Source organism: Sceloporus occidentalis, unplaced genomic scaffold (genome assembly GCF_023333645.1).
Source record: "Sceloporus occidentalis isolate IW3139 unplaced genomic scaffold, rSceOcc1.0.p SCAF_7, whole genome shotgun sequence".
Taxonomy (NCBI): Eukaryota; Metazoa; Chordata; class Lepidosauria; order Squamata; family Phrynosomatidae; genus Sceloporus; species Sceloporus occidentalis.
In genome coordinates, this window is record NW_028316987.1 from 24,764,177 (window position 1) to 24,790,190 (window position 26,014).

General features: G+C 39.7%; 1 protein-coding gene across 1 annotated transcript in view; it reads right to left on the reverse strand.

Annotated features, from left to right (window-relative positions):
* Positions 1–18,507: 18,507 nt before the first annotated feature.
* Positions 18,508–26,014, reverse strand: part of SLC9A3 (solute carrier family 9 member A3) — a 71,537-nt gene continuing 64,030 nt past the window's right edge. Inside the window, exons 13-16 of the mRNA XM_089531258.1 lie at positions 25,525–25,698; positions 24,118–24,175; positions 22,803–22,910; positions 18,508–18,755 (exon numbers count right to left, since the gene is read on the reverse strand). Coding sequence (XP_089387384.1) covers positions 18,508–18,755; positions 22,803–22,910; positions 24,118–24,175; positions 25,525–25,698 — 588 coding nt within the window. The remainder of the gene's footprint in view (positions 18,756–22,802; positions 22,911–24,117; positions 24,176–25,524; positions 25,699–26,014) is intronic.

The window sequence follows — 26,014 nt, forward strand, 5'->3', positions numbered from 1 at the left end:
CAAAAGCTGCACTCCGGTGCTTAGGAATTGAGTGTGGCTTTGGTGCAAACTCCAGACTCTTAGGACCCATGCATCATTTAAATAGCATACCTCCAAAGAGACCCGAAGCAGCTTTATTTTGGCAGTCTGTAACAGGCCATACTTTTCAAATTGTGGTGCCCAGAACTGGACACAATATTCCAGGTGGGTCCTGACCAGAGCAAAATAGAGTAGGACAATTTCCCCTTGATCTAGACACTATACTCCTATTGATGCAGCCTAAAATCTCATTGGCCTTTTTAGCTACCTCATCACAATGTTGACTCATGTTCAACTTGTGGGCTACTTGGACTCCCAGATCCCTTTCACACATAGTTTCATTCAGCCAGGTGTCACCCATCCTATATCTGTGCATTTCATTTTTCCGCCCTAAGTGCAGTATCTTACATTTCTCCCTATGGGTATGATGATTGGAAATAAATGTCCCTCTTTCCATCACAACATCCCCAATTTATAATTTTCTTTCATATACTGTGGTACACATATAAATTAGTATATACTGCTGAACATACATGATTTTTACTCCTTCTTGAAGTATTCCATACACGTTTATTGCATTAAGCTATTGAAAGTGGTGCCAGGATGTACGGCTTGTTCACAGGAACCTTTTACAAGAATCAGTGAGTTATTTGGTTTATAAAAGAGTCTTGCTAAGATCAAATGAAACAGGTTCATCAGATTCCAAAATGCTTAAATCTTTTTAGTATGCAAGGCTGGAGAAAAAGAAACAGCCACAGAAAGACTGTCCAGTGAGGAATTAAATGAGAATTAGAATTACTGGCCTACACACTGTGATAGCTCAGGAGGTGAAGCTATTAGATTGTGTAAAGGAAGGATTAGTGAGAACAAAAGTCACACAACCCTGAAAACCAAGGATGTTCAGTATGGCATTTATAAAGGAGCCATTGTTTCTCAGAAGTATTAGAATTAAATGAGGCATGAATAGTTTAAAAACCTTTGAAAATTTTTATTTTTTCAGTTTTTCTTTTTTAAATTCCAGTTTTATAAATGAAAATAAACTTAATTATTCTGATCTTCTGTGAGCTTAAAAGAGCCTAACCTATCATCTTTACTGGATAGGGTTTTCAAACATTGAATAATAATAATAATAATAATAATAATAATAAATTATTTATTTATAGCCCGCCCAGTCACAGGGAATCCTGGTGGGTTACAGCAATAAAAATACATAGAATACAATAAAATCCACTTTTAATCCCATCCCAACCCCCCTCCCAATACTAAAATTACAATTAAAGTATCACAATTTAAAAACAGTAAAATACAATAACTTAAAAAGGGGGAATGATAGGGGGACAAGCGACGTAGGTTACAGTATGTGGGGTGAGGAGTTAAGAATACCTTATTTATCTATATCCTGCTTTTCTGCCATACAGTATGCCTCTAGCAGAACATAAAATGCAAGACTGAAACTACATCGCTTAAAACCTAGATGCACTCATTAAAATATAATCAGAGAGAAAATATAATCCATCCTAAAATACCTTCCTCACTGAAGAAAACTGCTTCCCAACATTTTCACAGCCAGCAAGGCTAGGCTTAGGTGGATATCACTAAATGGTATGCTTTCTAGTGACAAGGTGCTGGCACAAAAGGCCCTGCTCTTTTTGTTGTTATTATAGGTACAGCTCTTAATTGCTGGCAAAAGGCAGGAGGACTCATGAAGCACAATGGCAGCTGCCCTCTTACCCAACTCATTATTTTCAATAAAGCTTGAGGAGTAATGGTTCCTATTAGCTTGTGTCTATTGCTGGTAACTTTAGATTAATACAATATAGGGCCGGGACAGATGGCCTGAAAAAGCTCACTTTTGGGTGTCATTGGCACTTGGCGTTTAGACGTCACATGTCCTGATGACTTTGGGAAGCTGGTTTGAAGCTGTCCGATTGCCCAGACATGGGCGGCTACATGACGCTCCGACAGTATGACATTTACACGCCACATACTGCCGGAGCATCTGAAGCCACCATGGGGCTGCAGCGCGGCGGGAAAAGCCAGCTTTTCCTTGACCGAAAAAGGAGCGGATCTTTGCTTCAAGGCAGATTGGGGTCGCAGTGTGCAGTTGCCACCGCCCTAATCTATTTTAGGAAGGGGCGGCTTCAAGCCACCCCATCAGGGCCATCTGTTTCGCCCCATAGTTGCCTATTATTTTCAGGATCAATTAGTTTTTAGATTGTGCCCTGAACAATCGTTTAATTAAATTTAACAGCTTTCCATAGTTTTTCATGATCTATGCTGTCAAAGACTTTGCTATAGTCTAGTACATGCTGGAATTCCTTGGTGTGCTCCATTTACCATCCTGTATTTGCAGTGTGGTCCCAAGTGCACCTTCCTTTTCTGAACTCTCCTTACACTTCTGGGATTTCTCTCTTTATATATGATTGGAGTCTATACTGCAGAATTTTGAGCATCATTTTGCTTGTGTGCAATTAATGCTATGGTCCTATACTTGCTGTAGTCCTTTGTATTTCCTTTTTTTGTGGATGGGGATATATATTGTTCATTTCCAATCTGGGTGGTTTCCAGACTGGGTGGTATACAAATAAATTAAAAACACAACGTGCAAAAGAGATTTTGAGACGGCACATCATAAAACTGGTTGCAAGTGGGGGGAATGCCAAAAATGTAACAACATAAAACTAAAGTTAAACCAACAAGCTTGGTATCTGCTTGGGTTTAGTTCCAGGATCTCTATGGATGCTAAAATCTGTGGATGTTCAAGCCCCATTATATGCAGTGATATAGTAAGATGGTGTTCCTTATATAAAGTGGATAATCAAGGTTTGCTTTGTGGAATTTATATATATTTTAAAGTATTTCCAAGTGGTGGATGCTTAAATCTGTGGATAAAAAAATATGTGGACATGGATGGCTGACTGTATTGATTGATTGATTAGTTGGTTGGTTGATTGATTGATTGATTGATTGATTGATTGATTGATTGTAATAAAGTCTGGGAATATGAAACAGTTTTTGAAATGCCTAGGGAAATAAAAAGGTGAAGGAAAGGACATAACAGACACTGAAGAGCTGTCCAGACCGGCACTTTGGGCTGGTCTGGCGGTGGAGTCAGTGCATAATAATAATAATAATAATAATAATAATAATAATAATAATAATAATAATTTTATATATGTTTCCCTGCCTCTCCCATTGGATTGAAGTGGGGTTACAGACTAAAAAACCATTACAAAATTGTTATAAAATATAAAATAGTACATAACATATCACATATGTATCCAGGGTAAGGCAGAGGATCGATAACAGTCAGCATGAGTAACTTTATTCTTCGGGGGGAAAGCTTGACGAAAGAGAATGGTTTTGAGTCTCTTTTTGAATGTATCCAGGGGGGTCGTGAGATGGAGCTCCTCAGGAAGACTGTTCCAAATCCACAGGGCTGCTATTGAAAACGCCATCTGGGATGTGGAAACATATTTGGAGGATGGTACTACCAACAGATTCTTCCCAGATGTTCTGAGTGTGCGGAGCGGATCATAGGGGGAGATGCGGTCCCTCAAGTAACTCGGGCCCAAGCCACGTAGGGCTTTATAGGTAATAACCAACACCTTGTACTGTGCTCGGATGTCGCCAGAATGCACGTCCCGGCTCCGCTTCCAGAGTGCCATGACACCACGTGCCACTCTACACAGCGCACAGTGTCACGGCACTCCTCTAGAGCACTGCCAAGCTACAGAAACATGACTGTGGTGCCCTAGAAAGGCCAGATCAGGGACACGGCCTGCAGTTGCTGTGGCCCCAATCCGGCTGAAACAGGGGCAGCTGCACAGCCCCTGAGGGCCCATTATAGTGCTGTAATTCCGCTTTAGCTGCCATGGTTCCATCCTAGGTAATCTTGGGATTTGCAGTTTGGTGAGGCACAGGAGTGCTCTGGTTGAGAATTCTATATGCCCCTCCCTAAACTGCAAATCCCAGGATTCTATAGAATAGAACCATGGCAGTTAAAGCAGCACAATAGTGCTAAATTCTATAGTGTAAATGGGCTCTAAGTGAGACTCCACAGAGGGCATTGCATAATTGTTACACCACAACTGAAAAGGCCATTTTTTGTGCCCCAACTCATTTGGTAAGTGCACTTAGAGGAGAATATCAAATAATGATTTCAGATGGATAGATAAATGTGTGAGCAAGTGCAATGTTGCCCCAAACCATTTGGAGCCTTAAAGGTCAAAGCCAGAATTTTAAGCTAGGTTTCAAAATGGAGTGGCAGCCAGTGTATATGGCAACATCCTGACACAATATTGCAAGAATCCTCTTGGTGGCCTGCTGTGGCATACCCAGGATTTGTGTGTTGTGTGCCTTCAAGTCTTTTCTACCCTATGATGACCCTATAGCAACCCTTTTGTGGGGTTTTCTTGGCAAGATTTGTTCAGGGGAGGTTTGCCATTGGCTTTCCTTACCCTACCCTACCCTACCCAGGAATTATGCTAATACAGTGGACCCTTGTTATACGCTGGGGTTTGGTTCCAAGATCCCCCATGGATAACAAAATCCATGTACGCTCAAGTCGCATTAAATATAATGACATATCAAAATGGTGTCCCTTATAAAAAATGGAAAATCAAGGTTTGATATTTGAAATTTATAATTGCAGTGTTCAGATAGGCTATTCGGAAAGATGCCATGGTTGATTGCATCAACATCTTCTGGAGGTCCCACAAAATCAACAAGGTCATTTGACCTGTATTTATATCATCTTCTGGATCAGGCAGCTTGATTCTTGCCTCCTTTAAAATCTGCTACTTTCCCGTCTCTCAAAGAGGAAACTACAATCTCTGGATCTAGTTGGGTATGCCTTTTCTCCCAGATACATTTTAAGTCAACAGTGCACAACTTCTGGCTTCAGCAACTGGAACTTATCCAGGATGACCAGATAGCGTTCCTGGCATTTCCTGTAGTCAGTGACAGACTAGAGACTGCAAGCAACTTGATCTTCCAAATGTATCACAGTGTATAGTGAAGGATTTCTTTGAGCTAAATGGCAGGACCCCTCACTGTCATAAAAGGATCGGTTGGCCAGCGCTGTGAGAGTGCAATCAAAGTATAAAAAACATCCCAAAAGTGATTAAATGAACTATACATCTATTCTTTTTATTACAAGGGAATGTCTGTTTATTGACTATAGTATGTCTTCACACTACCATTGGCATCTCTAGAAGTGTTCAGAAAATTATTGACCAGGCTGTGGTGGGTGGATGGATAAATAGACTGTCAGAGACACTGCAACTGGCCTGTAATTGTAAGTTAGTTTATTAGAATGTAACCCCATATAACTCTTCCTGAAAATTTGTGTTTAGGATCATGTTGCTCTCGTTTCTGTTCAACGGTTTCTGGAACCAATTAGCATTTTTCTATACATTCTCATGGCTTAAAAGCATCTGGAAGAAGTTGAACATTATGATGCTATCTTAAGGCAGTCTCATCTGCCCTGGTCTTTCTGTTTTCTCTTTTTAGCCCTCCCACCCCACCCCCAAATAAAATTAAATCTAGCTCTCTAGCATAAAGTTCATAGCTTGGTTGATCAGGACGTGTCTATTTGATTTTTTTTTTGTGGAAGTCAAAAGTAGCTTTTACCATTGACTTGGTGGATCTACTGCTAGTGGAGATTAAAAAGAAGATTTCAGCTTCTGTTTGCAGGCCCAGTTTAAGATGATGGCTTTCACCTGTGAACAGAGTACTAGAAGGATTGCCTCTCTTCACATACTCCTTCTCAGGCTTTAAGACCTTCAGAGACCTTTCTCTGAATGCTTCTGGTAATGAGTGAGGAGCAGTGGTTAGCAACTTTCCTGGGTAGTGCTTCAGCTGTACAACGCCTGCTGCAGAAAAACTTACTTGGTACCGACTTTGGTAGTTTCAGCATCCGGCAAAGATCTTCTGGTTGTCACAGGCCATAAAAGTCACGCTAGATAATGTTCGTTGTCAAGTGCCTTGAAGTCATTTCTGATCTATGGTGACCTAAGGTGACCCTATCATGGGAATAATAGCTACTTTTAAATCTCAGGGTTTGTTTTCATACTGATTATATACTACTACTTGTTAATTGTCAAATTTAAAGAGTTTTATTCCTTGTGAATTGTCTTGACAAATGTGTTATAGAGTATATTATATGTACTGCAAACAAGCAAGCAAGCAAGGAAACAATTCTCTATAGCAAGCATCCTCCATCCGTACATAAACTGTTTCATGCTGCCAAAGGTTTGTGCTGATAAGCAAACAGGTTCCAAAATCACATAAGAATTGAGGACTCAGAAAGGTAATCCAGATAGTCCTTCAGGTTAAAGACTGTCAAAATGTCTGTTGCGCATCATCCAGTCTCTTTACTTTTCAAAGCCAAAGAACGTGATCTCCCCTCAACCATTCAATGTGCATAGTAAAATGAGGAGCTGTCTCTTCTGGTCTTACTGAATGCAGAGTAACATGTCAGCCTCTACTAATAATGTGGAGCCCTCCAGTGTTTCATATTTGCTTCTAGCGGCTGGCTCAGGGTGCTCAGCACTCTCATGATTCTTGTAAGAACAAATTGGGTGCTAGGAGGCTGGATAGGAGCATGATACTTAAGAAGTACATGCAATGAGCAAGAGGATTTCACACCAACGAGAGTGGGCAGCATATTGCATTGTACCCAACACACATAACAACAACCACACCCATCTAAGGACAAACAGAAAGAAAAGGGGGGTCTTCTAATTGCTTGTGGAGATGCCCTCCACATGTGCAGGAGACAATGGATTATGTACCAAACACTTGTTCTTGTTCCTGTTGTGTTCAAAAATACGCAAGTTGAGCTTGCTGAGGTTGGTGCTAAAATCTCTTTGCTGCTCCACATACATTCCAGTCTTGTTTAAGGGGTCATTCACGTGGTTTTTTTATTGGAATGATGCACATATACTCACTCGCATTCTGGTTTTGTTATTCACACTTTGAACTGGCAATCCATCCGCCTCTCTTTGGGATTTTACTGGGAGCCGGCAGCTGAAGAAGGGGGTGGTCCCCATTGCTTGTCCTGGACTCATCCTCATAGTCTGGGGGAACACACAGCTTTTCTCCTAGGAAGCCCCTGGAAGCCACCTGTAGCAACAGGTGTGCAGAGAAGGAGAAAGAGGAGGAGCATCTCCGTGAGAAGCCGGCTGGAGCCTCAGCCTACCAATGAGTCAAAAATGCGAATGTATTCATAGAATCATAGAATCGCAGAGTTGGAAGAGACCCCAGGGGCGTCCAGTCCAACCCCTGCCATGCAGGAACTCTCAATCAAAGCATCCTGGACAGATGGCCATCCAGTCTCTGTTTAAAGACCTCCAAGGAAGGAGACTCCACTACACTCCGAGGGAGTGTGTTCCACCGTTGTACAGCCCTCTCAGGAAGTTCCTCCTAATGTTGAGATGGAATATCTTTTCCTGTAGCTTGCATCCATTGTTCTGGGTCCTGTTCTCTGGAGCAGCAGAAAACAAGATTGCTCCCTCCTCAATATGACATCCTTTCGATTTGGAACCCGTTCCAAGTTATATTTAGTTTAATCCAGGTTTGTTTGCATAGTTATTCACACTGCTAATGCTGAATTTTTTTTTAAGACGGGAAAAGACCTAGTGTTGAATACCCCAGGTTAAGTTGAGTTTTTTTGGTAGCCCCCCAAACTGAATCATGTGTATTCGGGGTGCATGTGAACAACAGGAATTCAACTCGAATTCTACCTGGATTATTTTCATCATGTGAATAGGGCCTATGTCTCTTTTGTAGCTCATAGCAATGTGTTAAGAGCTACAAATACAAGTTGTACTTATACAGTACAAATACATCTACAGCTACAAAACATTGTACATATTACTGCAGTAGCTGCTTAAGAGCCAGCTTATCTTTAAGGAATGAAATGCAGCCTTGAAATGAAATGCAATTGGAGAGAACTTAGATCTGTCCCAATTCAACATTTGCAGCAAACGTTCTGTCTGTTTAGATCTCTGAAAGCCTGACACAGTGTTGGAACATTGTGAAGTGTTCTTGCCCTAATTCAGTCTCTTCTCTTTGCTCAACATTCTTGTTTTCCTGCTGGCAGCCTCTCCCCTGCACCCATTTCTCCTCCCTCCTCCTTTAACCTCATTGTATTGCCTGGGTAGCTATTGTACCAAGTCTCCCTGGTTGCAGGAATCACTACTACAGAATGTTTGTGCTGAAGTCCAGCAGTGTGTCTTGCATTCCAAGCCAGCATTACCATCACACCACCCATACTGTTAAACACAAGCACTCATGCACACAAGGACACTCTTGGAACTCTTTATTAGCTGAGTTTTCAAGTATTGCAATGGAATACATTGATCTTCACATTCATTTTAACATTGACTTCCAATTAAGAATGTCACTGACAAAAAATTAGACTGTGATATGATTAAATATACACTGAATCATATCATATAAACAGACTACTTGGCTTTCAGCTTTGTAAATTCCGAACTTCAGTCTCCATAGAGCAGTAGCTTCCAAAGCTGGAGTGTTGGGGAAATTGCCTGTTTATTCACATATTGTATTAAGTTATGAGAACCAGTGTGCTGTAGTAGTCTGAGTGTTGGACTAGGGTACAAGGAGATCAGGGTTGAAAAATCCCCACTCAGCCATAGAAACCCACTGGGTGGCCTTGGGCGAGTCACATATTCTCAGCCATAGAAAACCCCATGATAAGGTCGCCTTGGTTGAAACAACTTGAAGGCACACAGTGACAATAACAAATGCCCCCAACCAGTCTCCATATAATTTTTTACTGTTTAAAGTTGGGGTTTGAAATTATTTGTACATTTTTAATGTCGTGGGTTTTTTTAAAACTAATTCCCTTTGGAATATGCCTTGGGTTTAAGTCTGGGAGAAAGATAGATAGTGGGTGTGGGGACAGACAGATAGATAGTAAGGTAGGAGGCAGTAAGAAAAGAGGAAGACCACATTCCAGATGGATAGACTCAGTTAAGGAAGTCATGGCCCTAAGTCTGCAAGACCTGGGTTGATGTCAGGGTGTCTTGGAGGTCTCTCATTCATAGGGTTGCCATAAGTCAAAGTCAACTTGATGGCAGTTAACAACAACAAGAACTACTACAGCTCTGGCCATAACAGTTATAGTAGCAGAAACCATATATGGTGAATTCTTTCTGATGCTGATGTAGAAATTCCACTACAAAACATAAAAAGCTGAACAATGGCCTGTTACAGACTGCCAAAATAAAGCTGCTTCGGGTCTCTTTGGAGGTATGCTGTTTAAATGATGCATGCATCCTAAGAATCCGGAAGCTGCACCAAAGCTGCCCTCCAGTGCTTAGGAATGGAGTGTGGCTTTGGCGCAACCTCCGGACTGTGTTTTAATATGCAGTATTCTTGAAATGCATGGAATTGCACTGCATTATGCAATCTACGTTTACAATGTAGTATTTTCAGGAGAATGGAAACTGGGTTGGAGACAATGTGTGAAGAGTTAAATGTGCATCCAAGTACATAGTGATGTTAAGCAGAAATCTGATGTCTGATTTAGTGACATTTCCTGTCCTTTTGGGAGTCTCCCAGGAATGGTATCTTGCCAAGGTCTGGTACTCTTTTGAGGAGTATTGGCTCTGAGAAGGAGGAGAAGGAAGCTGTTAATAAAATACAAGTGAAATCTAGTTACAACAGAGGAGTTGGTATTTGGGGTCATTAGGACAGATTGGTATAATTTCATTGTTGTTATTCCTCCAAAAGGCAATCAGTATCTCACAAACCCAGTTGCAACACATGAACCTCCTAAGTTGATCCTTGGAGAGTCCTTATTTGATCACAACTTGTTAGCGACTCCAATGAATTATTAGAAATAGATTTTTTTAGAATATGATGAATGTCATTGTCCCATTTAATTGATTAAAGGAAGCACAGGGGAAAAAATCCAAACTGAAGTTGGCTCTTATAGGAAATAAGTTTAATGTCAGGAATATGGGGGAATCTATACAAAGAATAAACAACATGTATTTTAAAAAGAACTCTGGGTAAACTTAAAATTATTGTATGTCATTCAACATGAATGGTTTGGGTTCTAAGACAAAATAGTACAGGATTTTGCAAACAGTATAAAGCCAAAATTCTGGTACTGTCTTCCTCCAGGAGATCAAACAAAGCAAGTATGTTTTGAAGGTTCTGTTACACTGCAGCAGCCTTAAAGAGGCAAAGGCTTTTATGATAGCTACATTGAACCTCTGTTTTTAGAGGCACTGTCCCTTGTGAGTACCAAATGCTGAAAGGAAACAGAAAGGGATCACCCTCCTGCCATCCTCTACCAAAACAACTGGCTACATGCTGTTGGAAACTAAATATTGGGCTGGTCGGACCATAGTTTCATTCAGCAAGGCAATTCTTATATTGTTATATATGCTTTTACATACATACTAAGAAATATTAGACACTGTCAAAGAGATAGAATGATAACATGGTTCCAATAAATTATTTTTATTGCTATACCTTTTCTCTCTGTCTCTCTGGTAATCTATAATATTATTAAATATATACTTTGGGATACTGTACATTAAAGCCACACATTTCATTGTTTTATGGTCCCTGCACCTAATCTGGTGTTTTAATATTTTAAATAATTGTATAAATCAAAATAACCATTTAATAACACAAAAAATATGAGACATTAGAAATCATGACAAAATCATCAAAAAGCACCTGCTCTTTATGGAATCAGGTTTTTAAGGCACATTATTACAAAATATATTCAGCTCTTCCTGCACAAAATTTTGATCTGTCTGTGCACTGTATTTGTATTTTCACCAATCGGAAAATTCATATTAACAAAGACTCTGTATTTCACATGTGATTGTGCGTCTGTGTGTGCATGCACATTTGTGAACAAGCATGCACCTGTGATATAAACTTAACAGGCTAAGAGTGCAAAGTAGCAAAAAGACATGTCTTTACCATTTGCAATTGGAGTATTAAGTGTTGGATTACATGTACACAAATGCATAAGAGGCAATCAAATATTGCAGATGGAATATGTGTGTTAGTGCATGACATTGCCTTAAATGCCATGGTTTTTTTTAGTGATGTCAGTACATTTAGCCACCGAGATGCATGTCATCAAATCATGCATTGTGTACATATGAACTACTTCAATGAGACATGAACAACATTTTGAAGAACTCAGCATGGCTTAGTGGTTTGACTGCTGGAGATCAGGGTTTGATTCCCAACTTGGCCATGAAACCCACTGGGTGACCTGGGGCAAGTCATACTCTCTCAGTCTCAGGAGAAGGCAACAGCAAACTTCCTCTGAACAAAGCTTGCCAAGAAAACCCCATGACAGGTTCACCTTAGGGTTGCCATAAATTGGAAATGACTTGAAGGGACACAACAACAACAACACAATAGTACATGGTAGGGTTGACTTTTAAGTCATTGCATGGATGAACACCTTTCTTTGATTACAATAGTACTGTGGAAAAGAAATTATATGTCAAAGGATTAGACTTCCTTTTAGTGAATGTCTGAAATCCATTCATTAAAAACACTATCAACTTCCACAAAGATGATATAGGACAGAAGGAAGAATTTATTTTCTGGGCTAAATGGTTTGTAAGCTAAAGACTTAGGGCACGATAAAACCTGCAGAGTTAAGCACATTGAAGTTCTCCGGATGTAACAGAGGGCCCATACAGACAGGCCAAAATAAAGCTGCTTCAGGTCACTTTGGAGGTATGCTTTTTAAATGATGCATGTATCCTAAGAGGCCAGAAGCTGCACCAAAGCTATGCTGCAGTCCTTAGGACTAGAGTGTGGCTTTGGTGTGGCTTCCAGACATGCCATTTAAACAGCATATTTCCAAAGTGACCCGAAACAGCTTTATTTTGACCTGTCTGTATGGGCCCAGAGAGACTTGAGCATGTACTGAAATCTTGTCCATCAAAATCAATGGAACATACATGTGGCTGAACTTTGGCTGGATAGCTTTGGTAGCAATAATAAAGGTACTTTCTCTGGCAGTAATCCCCACTGAATACAATGGGATTTACTTTGGAGCAGACAAGCACTGAGGAGGTATTGAAAGATTTCCCATTCTTTGAAGATGTCAGCCACAGATACTGGCAAAACATCAGGAAGAAACTTTTCTAGAACATGGCCACATAGCCCAAAAAACCCACAAAAAACTATGGATGCCGGCCATGAAAGCCTCCGACGTCATGATTTCCCATTTGTATTTAAGAAGTTCTTTTGCCACAATAGTTGTTTGCTTTATTTCTTGGATATAAAACATTTTGGGACCCGAGAACAGTAAGTGATGCAGGTGCAGAACTACACATACACTTGCATATGGACATCCTCACACACAGCTCCATGATCCTCTCTCCTTGCTGGGAGGGAATAGAGAGACTTCTTTTCAGTGACTTCCCCCAGTGGAGAAAACAACAGTCTGTATGAGGATCTAGGAGGAGGAAATTGGGAGCTCTCCACTTCAGCCAGAGATCGTCAGAAAGACAACTCTTTCAGCGGGGGGGGGGGGGGGGGGGGGGGGGGGGCGCGGGCGCTACTAGAAGTAGGAGAGAACCAATCTGAGTGATATGTCCAGGAAATAGTCTGCTGGGTGGGGATTTAGTAATGAGAGGCTCACGGCACTCAGGGAAAAGAAAGAGTTAGAGCCTCATGCTGGGTTGTAGGCAGGTGTACCTGCTGTAGGCTGTATACCAATACACTAAACCTCCCAAAATAAGAGAATGCAAACATGGCTTAGAGCACAATCCCAATCCCTTGAAGTGAGGCTGGTGTATTAGTACCTTTCCACCAGAGCATCACTGGTGGGGACAGTTCTCTCACAGCGAAGTCCCCCACAGAGCCTGAAATGGGGCATCCTATTTGTGAGGTGAAATCAGCTAAAAACACTGGAATCTACGCTACTCTGTTTTCCAAGATGGAAAACAAAAGGGTGTGCATGTTGTAAATTTGCCGATTTACTGGGATGAAGAACCTAGCATAACTGATCTCCTTTCTCTAGATAGGGCTGAAGACGAAACAGGACTGTATGACTAATATAAAATCATTTCCTAGTGGACCTGAATTTTCTCAGGGAAAATTAGAATGCAAGGATAATTGTGCACAAAGAATGGTGATGTTGGAGATAAATTTTCTGTGTTAAAAACCCAGGAAAAAATGGGAAACTTTGTTGGGAAAATGTATGTGGATGGACACTGATGCAATTGGACATGAAAAGTTTTAATAATTACACAGTTAAGGACAGTGAAAGGCCTGTACATAACACATCCTTCCTTTCTTCAATATCTGATGAGGTTTATTTCTAAAAATGTTTGAAATATGGTTAGAAGTGGACTTGCAAACCACAGTATGTGCTATAAATAGTTCACTGTGGCATTTGAACTGACAAGCCAATGAATGATGAGACTAGTATGTCATAGATGGAAAACAAGCTATTCTATTGGCATTACTGAAGAGGCTTCAACTCTAGACTCAGCTTCAGCCAAACCAAGTGACCAGTTTTATAAGAGGTTGCTCATAATCTGGTTAAGGCTTCTTCTGTTCTACTTCGTTTTTAAATTACGTTGACCCACCTAGCCTCTTATAAGTGGAAAATATTCTTTGTAATGAGAAAATACAGCATTTCCCATTAAGCACATATATTAGGATGTTTTAGCAAGCAAGGACAAGTTTTAAATATAGCATGGGCCTCCAACGTTAGCACGTTACTGTAGTCCAACAACATCTGGGCATCTACAGGTTCCCCACCATTGCCCTAAATCACAATTGATTTAGAATGACAATGAGAAAAAAAATGCATTCAGAAATGGCAAACACAGATATTAGATATTCAAATTACAGTATTGTTATATAGTACTACAAAGCAAAGTGACCTGAGTTTTCATGGCACTTAAATGAACCATCAAACACAGATGTATATGAAGAAATAACTGTTGCAAAAATATACTGACTAATTTGAACAAAAACTTTAAGGCTTCAGTCCTATACACACTTCTCTGCAATTAAATCCCTTTGAAATCAGTGTGACTAATTTCTGAGTAGATATGCAGATTTCTGCACTGTGGTTCATGCATTAATCCCACAGTAGTTCGATTTAGTTTTGCCTTCTGAGATTATATGGAGTGGGAAAGTTTATTAAGAATGTGATACTCTTGTGCATGAAAATTCTACACAGCAGAACAATCCCACATACCATCCTGGAGAATTCTGATGCTAGAGCCTCCAACATATCCAGAGCCTTTCAGTAATAGCACAGCAAGGCAGATGTGAGGAAGGAATGGCATTTTTGCTGATCGCTTTCTCCTTGCAGCCATTTCTTTCCTTTTTCTGCCCAGATTTCATCCCATTAAACCAAAAGTGGGCATAGATTGGCAGCCATTTTGGGAGGCCAGATTTTCTGTGGATTCTTTGGTTCCCCAGACTCTCCTGGCAGGCCCTTTGACCCACCCTAACCAACTCTGTCTACCACCATCCTTTTAATTATTATTTTTTTGGGGGGGCAAACCCACTATAGGCCTTTCCAGGATAAGTGGTGTGGGTCTGTGTGTGTGTATGTGTGTGAAATCCTAAATTACACCAGATGCGTTAATCTGGAATGTCAGTAGGCAAAGGGATTTTATAGCACCTTTGAGACTAACTGAGCAAAAGAAGTTGTAGCATAAGCTTTAGTAGACTTAGTCTACTTCCTCAGATACATTGAAGGTGTTACCCAAAAAATGCTATGCCTGAGAAAGCTTTCTAGGGACAATAGGAGTGAATTCCAATCTCAGAATCAAAATCTTAGAGTAGATGGGGCCATGCAGGAAGATATAACTAAAGTACTTCTGAAATATAACCATTCAACCTTTGTTTAAAGACCTCCAAAAAGAAAATTTCACCACCCATCTTATTAACACTTACATGAGAATAAGTCACATTGCACTTAGGCTTACTTCTGAACAAACATTAATAGGATTGCACAGTTTATATGCTTTAAGCATTCTCTAATTCTCTGCAATATTGATTGTACAAAAGAGAATTAAAGCCCTCACCGTGTGATTAGCTATATACAGTATAAATTATAGTATTTCAACAGTAAGAAAATATATCTTTAGATTTCACAGTCAATATAAAAAGGCACTAATTCATTTCACTCAGAACAGATTTCAGCATATTTTCTTAATCCTTGCAATGGAAATATGGCATAATAAGAAAATGCTAAAATACTGGGGTCTCTAGGCCTTGAACTAGAACTGCAGTGTCTGAAGCTAAGAGGTAGCCTAGAAAGGTATTGTGGAAGCTGTCTGACTATACTGGCCATGAAACCTGCTTCAGCTACAGAATCCATTTATGACGTCTCTGAATCAGTAGGGTTGGTGTAGATACTGGTAGCCTTCTTCCTTTGCCAGATCAAGAGGGCAGTATATTCTCAGATGAGAACTGAAGAGTACATCTTCTAAATCTAGGTTTCAGTATGGATGTCCATACCCTGACTCTGTCTTTAGAAAAACAGCACAAACAGCATAACTTTCTACTTTGAAAATCTTCCTGTCACAAATACCTAAGAATACAGCTTTTTAAAAAAACAATACACAAAAACTAAAACAAAGAGCATAATGAATTCTCTTGTTTCCACAGTGAAATGGGGACAGCTACTTATCCACCTGAATGCCAAGTTCAGTATTTCAAAAAATGTGTTCCACAAAAGGTTCCAGCATTTAAATAGTTTCTCTCCCAAATTTGGTACATTTCATTCACTCACTATGTTTTTGTTCATCAGAGGCTCAAGTCAAGAAGACTCACAGATGAGTTTCTTCCTGTTCCCAAGGGTGTGGAGGGATGTGAAAAGAAGCTGGAAGAGATGCTACCTTTTGAAGTTTAGGATGTTGCGAAGGTTTTGGTCTGTGGAATGAACGTCGACTCTGCACTCGTCTTGCTGTTGCAGATCTGTGGTGACCTTGCATATTAAGTGGCCATTTTTTATCCTGGGTATTCCAAAAAATAGATTCCACTAATCCTTCAGGTTCAGGAACAGAATGGTCAACCTGCGGACTCACTGGGTCATAGTTAGTGTCGGTAGAATAACTTGTATTAAAATGTGTTTGATCATCTGTATTGAAGAGTGTCTGCCACTTGACATCACGTACTTCCTCATGAGAAGGAGTCAAGAACTCAGAGTACTCCCCATCTTCTAAGGGTATGTAGTCTGGTTGCCACACTGAACCTAAGTTGTGGAGTTTGTCTGACGAAGAAGCATCTGTTTGTGTTTGTGCATATTCCCAAGGAGGGAGCATTTCATCAGAAGAATATCCTGACAGCAAAACTCCAAATGTTGTGTCACCTGTGGAACGAAAATGTCAGAATATAGATGAAAATCAACACTAGCTGGGGGGCCTTCTAAAAAGCACTTTACACATTGATCCTTTGGGTTCTGCAGTTTGTGTTAACAATGCTGCTTTTAATATGAGGAAACTTCTAGACTGATCCACTGAAGGTAATATGCTATAAGAGGCCAGAGATTGAAGATGAACAATTCTGTATTTCTTATATTCTAGCACCACCCAGTGGACACTTAACCAGTCTTGCCTATATATTAATTATAATACAATAATTTACACATGCATTTGAGACTCACCCAAAAGGTCAACACCCATGAGCTGAGAATTCCCATGGGTTGTGTAAATGCACACAAAACGTAGAGGGCTCTGGAGGAATGGGGGGAAGTCTCTAAACCTTCTGTTAAAATCATGTAGCCCTCTCTCTTGACTTGATACAAATTATTCATGGTCCAGAGCTTGAATAAATGGCATTAAGTGGAGCAGAAGGTATAAGACTGAGATCAAAGACACGCATCCTTCCCATTCATTTCAGTGGTTGCCTGTGTTCCCTTTATACCAAATAAGAAATTAGGGCTTTTTCTTGCACTTCTGAGAATTCTCTGCATTCAGATGCTCTGCTTACATAGATTAGAAGTGCAGATACACTATAGAAATAATGCAGTTTGACACTATTTTAACTGCCATATCTCCATCCTACAGAATCCTGGGATGTGTAGTTTTGTGAGGCACCAGCACTCTTTGATAGAGAAAGCTCAAGACCTTGTAAAACTACAAATCCCAAGATTCCATAGGATGGAGCTACAGCACTTTAAAGTGGTGTCAACCTACAGAATAGATGCACCTTAAGACATTCACTTATTTTTAAAATATATGTTTATAAAGCAAAAATATTTTCTAGGAACAAAGATTTATCTTCTGATAAACTATAATGCAACAGAAAGTTTGTAAGAAAACAACAGACCTCTGGGAAATATATCCTGAGGTTTGTACATCCCCATATGACTCTACTCCAACCCCCTAGCATGGACATCATGACAGACACAAAACATATCAGTTCCCAAAACAGTCCATTCATCATTCCCAAAGTATCTCCCAAGAAAGGTAGTTCAGGAGGAAGAAAAAGAAAGAACAGAAGCCACATTCCATGAAAAGATAAGTCAGCCTCAAAGATAACAACAGTCGAACTACGTACTCTGTGATGTGGTGTTGTCCTTGCTGAATTAGAAGACCACTATGATGTGGCACTTTATAATGAAAGAGTGTTCTTGTGACCAAAAGATATTGCACATGTGATACTTTTGTATCTTACATTTTTAGATGAGGGGCAAAAGTCTTTGCAATCCATTTTAGGAAAACATCCAAGAAGATCAGATCAGGACACATTAAAAAATGCTCTTATCACATAAACAATTTTGTAGCACGCTGAATGGTTTTGTTCCGGTTATTAAATCTAAATTAAATTTAAAATCTAAAGTGTCTGTTATAAGCAAAATTTATAGAAAGAATAGGTACTTCGCCCTGGGTTTTCTTTTATTAGCTTACAGAACTATTAATTTTTAAGTCAAGTGTTGCTTTTTTACTCTTTCAGTATGTTGCTTTAATGTACTACATATGGACATGATGTATTTTAACTTACTACAGACATTTTATATCATGAATGTAATATTGCATTTGTTTATTATGTGTGTTATGTTTTTGTTTGTTAAAGGAATAAATTTGAAACTGAACAGAATTGAATTTGCTTAAATATATAAATATATTTTGAGGTTAATGTCAGAGATGAGGAGCATGTAAAAAATAGGGAAATGATGTTAAAAAAAATAAAATAAAAGTGAGAGAAGAATTTGGACTAACATTTTAGGGGACTGTTAGAATAACTGAATCAAAACCAAAGTGCAAAAGGCAAGGACGCTAAACCTACGGTAATTAAACTCTAATTTTGTAGTGTGCAAGAACATATAAAACTCACATTTTGGCTTTCAAGTACAAGATGTTGAAAGAAGAGAAGGGAGGAAAGTAACACCAAAGAAACCTAAGAATGAGGAAAAGGCTGTTTGCAAGATGATTAAAGATTAGATAGAAAAAGACTGACTGAAAAATAGGGACAACAATCATGTTCAAAATATTACATGTGTGTTGACTCTGGGAGGAAAGTTCTAGGTCGTTCTTCAGGGCCATCTACTTGTAAAAAGGAATCTACGGATCTATTGCTGAGTCGGATGGGGGCAAGCCGTTGAAAGTTGTTTGGAGAATAGGGTATCTGCACTCGGGCCCTTTGGGACGGAACCACCATCTCTTCAGAAGATAGCCAAGGTGGAAACCTCATAGTGGCATTTGTTTCAACGTCAGCTGAAAATACTGGATTATCAATGCCTATAAAAGTCCATGAATGACAAATTTAGTTAGCAATTTAAAAAAAAAGGTCAGTGGCAAATGACATCCTCCATGTTGAAATTGGCTAGGAAAAAAAAGAATTATGTTTGGCTGCTTGCACAGTTGGTTCATCTTTTTGTAAAAGGTCTCAACAAAAAACTAAAGCTCCATTGCAATGCTGTCTTCACACTACAAGAATAAGAAAATCAAGACATGCCCAAATGAGATGACAGCTTCATAAACAAGTTCCTCTCACAGGAAAGACAGAACTTTCCAGCTTCCCCCCCATCCTGAACCCCTGCTGTAGCGCAATATATCTAATGTGATAGGTTTTGAAAAGAATACTTTTCATTCTGTGTCACATTAATGAGATTTAAGAATAGAATGTATCAGCAATATGGAATGTTATGGCACATTTACATTAAAATCTTTGCTATCTGTCTTAAAAATCAGATCAACTCATCTTTTTTCTTTTGTAACTTGAAGCATTTCTTAACTATCCAACACAAAGTGAAAATGAGTGCTATATTGAAAAACAATTGTGTTCAAGACTGACTATTAATTGTAATGGTCTCAATCAAATGGTAGCCCTACTTAAAATAGATCAATTGAACTGAATGGCATTTGTTAGTCACAACTGACATATCACATTGGACTCAATGAGTTTTCTCTAGGTAGGGCTAATGTTGGATTTAATCTAATGTCGCTATTTTGCAATTTCATTTTGAAATCCTGGCCCTCTAGGGAACTGGAATGGTGAGATTTATAACACAGTACGATCCCCACATCCATGGAACTGGTACCTGCAGTTTCACTTACCTGTGGAAAAATATGTTCTCTCTAGGCATTTTCTAGGCCCTCCAATGCAATTCTGGTAGAAGCTGACCATTGAGTTGTGCTGGAAGACCTAGAAATGCCTAGAAAGGTGTCCTCTCTAGAAATCTCTAGGTTTACCAGCATGATTCTATGGTCATTTCTGACATCATTCACTTCAGTAGGTTTCACTATTATCCATGGTCTCATGTTTCTACACTAAGTCTGCAAATGTATCCCCTATGGATACAGGGGCTGTACTGTACTGGAAACCAGACTCTTTGTATGTAGTATGTTTCACAGGGATTTAAGTATTACATCTGTCCTTGAATTTTTATTTCAAATACACAATTTTTACTATATAAAAAATATTGCAACATCACTCTTATAGACAATATTGTTGCTACTGTCATGTCGGATACCTGCGAGCAATCACATGGCTTCCAGGTGTTTATAGTTAACCAATGAAGGGCTTTGGCATGAAGCATTACCCAATCCTGAAGCATCCTGGCTCCCAAAATAGGGAGCTAATTAGACATACCCTTTGGCTACTCCCTGTGATGCTTTTTTGCATTTATAAAAGTTATTCCATAGCAAGGCTTTGCTCATGCAAATAAGCTCTAATTCAGTAAAATACCCAGGGGCATGCTTGAGGTTTCCTTTCATTTGTCAGAGTCAAACTATTCATCTCTTTGTTTTGCTTCACCTGACTCCAGACTCAAGAGATAGAGTCCTTTGTACTCTCTGTTTTGAAGCCTGCAGCTATCCTTTAGTTTAGACACTCAGGGCTAAAGCAAAGATTACTTTAAAAATATAGCTAGCAGCTATGACCTTTTCCTGTTTTGCTCTAGAATAAGTGCTAGGGTGCTAATCTTTCTTGCTATGATCTCAATGGATTGCTTTAATGGTTCACTATTTCATACCATAAACCTACCTCACCAACTAGACCAGGGCCTCTGTGCTCAAATGAGTCTGATGGGTTGGAAAATACAGCTTTTGCTACCCATGCTTTCTGTCATTCAGCTAAGACTGACAGAAGCAACTCAAGAAGCAAATGAAGCAGGAAGAGATGCACCAATACTGCCACCATTACCACATACTCTGTCTCACTTTTGGTAGCAAAACAGAGGTCACTGGGGTTCTTTAGTTTTATTTTGTTATTTTTACTTTTCAAATGCCTGGCTTTGAAGGGTTCTCCCTCAGATACTATGTGGATCCTAGTATTCTCTGAGTGATCACATGCATCATGCCGCTGACAGTCTTCCAGGATACCTCATTCATAATGCCTAGTTTTCACAATCCCTCAGACCCAATCACCTGGAAGGTAGTAGGCTCTAGAGAGCTACCTTCAGCAGCAGAATGTTCCCAGACCTGTGGGGAATCTGTAAATAGGAGAGGGAGCAAATTCACTGTTCCTAGAGGTTTGACACCTGAACATCTGCCTTGCTGGGCTTATTGGGAGGACTGGCCCTATTAACTTGATATCCAAGAATTATTCTTTGTGTTTTTTCCCCTTGGCATTATACCAGCTTTATTCCGGTGCTTAGTCCATTTTTCTAGGGTTGAAGATCTTCTTTTCCTTTCCTTTTACCAACCTGCTTCCTGATATGTCCAGAGAGATTTCTGTTGCTCTCTCTATCCAGACAGGAAGATTTACTCTCTAGGTGATCTGGGTCCACATGTGGTATGATCAACCTGTTGATTTCCCTTTTTGGAGGCCCACAGTGGCTTGTGTCCTCCTGCACTACCTGCTCTGAATCCAGAACAATGCTAGATAAGCAGGGAACGTGGAGGCTGCTTTATAGGTCTCATAGTTCAGTACAACCTTTACACTATTTTTAAGAAGTTGTTTTCATCTGCCTTGGTAGCCATGGTCATCTTCAACCAACCAAGTAGATCATAGCCACAGTATTTTACCTAATTTATCTTTTCTTGTTTTCCCAAATCTCCTAAGGAGAAGCCAAGTTTCAGGGCTCTTTCATTTCTTTTTTAAAATGAAATATAGATTCAGGGCTCAAAAAAAAGAGCTAAGCTTCCATTCATTTTCCCTGTTGTTCTTTCAAGTATCAGTAATATCAGAAGCACCTTTGAATATATCATTTATTGGTCACCTCTGATCAATGAGGCACTCAAGAGTCTTTAAAAGACTTGAGGCTTTTGTCACACTGTGAATTATAACCAAAAGTTGGATGTCCAGGCTCATGGCACCTTGTACTCATGCAAGTATCCATGACAATCAGGAAGTGAAATTCTATGTGTCCCTCTGTCCCACTGTTTTCAGTAGCATCCATGTTTCTTCCAACATATAACATACAAATTCCTCATTTTGATATTTCCATAATACAGTGCTGCCTTGAGTTCTTATTTAGCAAATATTAGCTTTCTCAACCTGCAGTTCCATATTATTAGATCTAGTATAGTGAACCTTGTGCAAGAGGGTTGATATACCCATTAAACTATTTTTATCTCTAGCAGGATGCATATGTATGTTAATACAATGGTCCCTTGGCTTACACGGCGAATCTGTTCTGGACCCCTTGCGTAAGCCGAAAAAAGCCTAAGCTGAAGTTCCATCCAACTGAATGGGGCTCATGCTCATGGCGTGGGAGAGAGTGTGCGCCATTTATTCTCCTGTTGTGCGGCTTCCGCGTAAGTAGGAAGCTGCGTATAGGGGGCCTGCCTATGGCGCAGGCGCACTGTATAAACACTTGTACTCTCTGATCTGAATGCTTGTTTGAGCTATTTTTTTATGCATTTAAGAAAAGCTATGCCCTATTTTGTTGAAACACTGTCTGCTGTGCATATTCCACAGTATTAAATTTACAGCGCTTTATAAAGGTTAATAATAATAAATAATAATTAATAATAATATTAGCAGATGGCTCTTTTTTCCTGCATTCTCCTTGACACATGTGCACACATGAATTTGCATATAATTGGCCCACCGGGGTGGGTGGGTGTTCCTGTCCCAGTGGATACTAAAATCTGTGCATGCTCAAGTCTTATTATACAATGACATAGTAAAGTGCTATCCCTTTTATAAAATAGCAAAATCAAGGTTTGCTTTTGGGATTTAAAAAAAAGCCGTGGATGGTTGAATCTGTGGATGCAGAATCCTATGGATACTGAGAGCTGACAGTATATACACAAATAAGAGAAAACACAGCAACTAAACCAAATGTTTCTATAATTCAAAAACACTGCACAGGTAAAAGAATGTACTCATTTCCTTACCTCCTGTGTCTGTGAAATTCTGCTTGGTGACATTAGCTAAGAAGTCCATTGCTCTCCCTGTTTGTCGGGAATCATAATCATTTTCTTCTGGTTCAGAAATTTCAATTTCTAGCAGGGTGGGGAAACACAAAATAATTACAGTATGGCCCTGTGTATCCATAAATTCAGTAATTGCAGTTTCACTTACCCACATTCAGGAAAAAAGGGTGATAATGCTCATAATGGTGGAAGTTGACTGTACAGTTGCGCTGGAGGCCACCACTTTAGGCATCTGGAGCTCCTCCAGTGCAAATCTATGGTCAACTTCCACAAAAATATAGTGTTCACCATTATCAGTAATTTTTGTAAGAACATATCCCCCATAGATATGGGGGTTTAACTATATAAAGCAGAGATTTATCAATGATCTATTACAAGTCGTTCTAGTGATGTATCTTCTCGCACATTATTGAAAACTAATTTAAAACTGGTGCTTAATTGTGAATGTAACACACACTAACACTCTGATAAGACAAGGGAATTATTGTGATCCTACAATATTATGTTTTATGGACCCTGGATAGAATTATAGCATCATAGAATGTTCTTATGGACATTGCACAGACATTGCTCGAAGGCAGTCTGTTTCGTTGCTGAACAATTTCTTCCTAATATCTATTCTTGTAATTCTCATTCTCATTGGTTGTAATTCTCACTGGTCCTCATTCTGGTTTCCAGAACAGGAGAAAACAAACTCACTGCATCTTCTACATGACATCCCTTCAGATATTTAAATGTCACTTCTCATTCTTCTCTTCTCCAAGCTGAACATACCCAGGTCTCTAAGGGGCTGAACATACAGCCCCTAAGGAGTGGCCGGATACCTTCCATTTCCTAGCCAGTTCAAGGCTGCGGTAACCTCACACTGCATCCCCAATCCGGTCTTTCGAGGGTGCAAAAAAGAGTTGCAAAAAGGCTCATGTATAGAAGCAGCAACCTTATATCCAGTCCATTATCATCTAGCTGAGGACTGTTGACAGTATTTAGCAGTGGCTTTCCAGGTTTTCAGATAAGAGTCATTCCCATTCCAACCAGGAGATGGCAGGGACTGAACCTGAGAAATTCTGGTGGTTAAAACAGTGCTCTGCCATTGAACAATGGCTCTGACCTCAAGTTTTATTTTCTGAGAAATCCGAGAAGATCACTATTTGCATGTTTTTGTTTTTGACTGAATTTAGTCACGCATCATCTCATCAATGCAATCCAACTTTTTTCACTGCTAAACATTCTAAAATGTATAATCGCGTACAGTAATATTGTTTTAACACGTATTTACCTTTCTCCGTTATGAATTCTGTGGACAGATTTCCATTTGGCATGATATTGCTATTTTTCTGAAATAAATAAGCAAAATGACATTGGTAGGACTTCTGTCTCCTCCTCTCCCTGTCATATTATCACTTTTTAACCTTGACATAAAGAACCAACTCCTATGTTCACTTCAGTGCTACACACTAGGTGTCGCCCTCTCCATCCTCAGTCATGGTGGTGACAATAGGAGGTACAGTAAGCTATTCCCTGGCAGTCTCCAAGATATAAACACCACTTCCATATAAAAAAGCAACTCTGCAGATAAATATATTAGGCATGTTTACCAAACCCTGGTCCCCTAAACTCAGTGGCCCTTCCTCTCTAGTAAATGTGCAAAGGATTGCAGCTGCAGCCATAAAGTACAACCTATTGGTTTGGAGAATATTGTTGATCAAGAGTCTGTTCCTATAAACTGCTTTTCATAATTTCATGTATCTATCATCCTAAAACTCTACCAACACAGCAGCAATAGTCTGCATATTTTGTGGTCCCATCTGTTGTTGATCTTTTGGTGATATCACTGAAGTAAGAAATGCACTGTAAGTAAAAATGGCAACATATTACTTTCTATCAATGTTGCGGAGTGAGTGGATCTCTTATTTCTTGCCTTTCTTTTTACAGAAGCATCCAAGAATTTGCTCCTTATGTAGCAAACCTTCTATGTCCCTTATAAAAGCCCACAAAGAAATAAGGGGCCCCGCTGGTCCTGTGTTCTACTGAGCCTCAGTTCTTATGTCCTAGACTCAGTCTGGATCCTTCCCCATACCTTTTGTGTTGTAATGTTTAAAAACCAACCATGCAATTCCAAGTGATATATTTATCTCTGTTCAGCTTCTCAGGTCCACTTCCCTGGGCAATTGCAACAGCTACCAAGGAAAATCTAGTTTCATCATGCGTTGAACATGTTCCAATTGCTTGGCCCCTTGTCTTAGAGGACCTTGATAGCAGCTGCTGGGCACCATGTAATTTCTACTCTTTGCTGGACTTGAGCATGATAATATTTTGTGAGACATTTTGAGAGGAATCAAAAAAAGTTAAACAAGTGTAATTTCCCATGTAGCTTGTACAGTTGGCTCTCGGTGTTGGTGGAAGTTCAGTTCCGGACACCCCCGCAGATACCAAGAAATATGGACCTCAAATCTCATTATCTTCAATAGACATCATCACATATGTGGCTGCATTGGCGCAGCTGCATGCACACACCATCATTTACAATAATGGGGAAGGACTATCTGCCGCTAGCTCTCCAATACAGAGGGCCGACAGTCTGATCTGCTGGACATCTAGCAAACCTAACATGGACATAACATTTTCAGACCTCAGATCTCCTCACTGATGTTAGTTATGCAATCATAAGACACTCTGTTCTTACTCTTTTTTGGCCCCTATTCTTCATCTTCATCATCTTCTTTGGGGGGTTGAAACCTAGCTTGGTGCTCTTGAAAGACTCCAAGCGCCTCCTCATGGTTCGCTGGAAAATCTCCTTGGTTTGCTTATTATCTTCTTCATCTGGAGTTATTTCATGGCGACTGTACAAAAACTTGTGCTGTAGCCCAAGCCAAAAGAAAATCAGAAATTAGAAACAGTTACATAGGCAAAGAAAAAATTTGCTGAATCAACAGTGATCCAAAACTCACTGCAGAAAATCCAGTTTGAGACCGCTTTAATTGCCCAGGCTCAGTGCTAGTGGATTCCGGGAACTGTAGTTTTGTGAGACATTTAGCCTTTTCTGTTAGAGAACTCTGGTGCCACAATAAACTGCAGTTCCCAGGGTTCCCTAGCACTGAGCCACGGCAGTTAAAGCAGTCTCAAACTGAATTATTTCTGCAGTGTGTTTTGGACCTTAGTTAACTTTCTCTTTC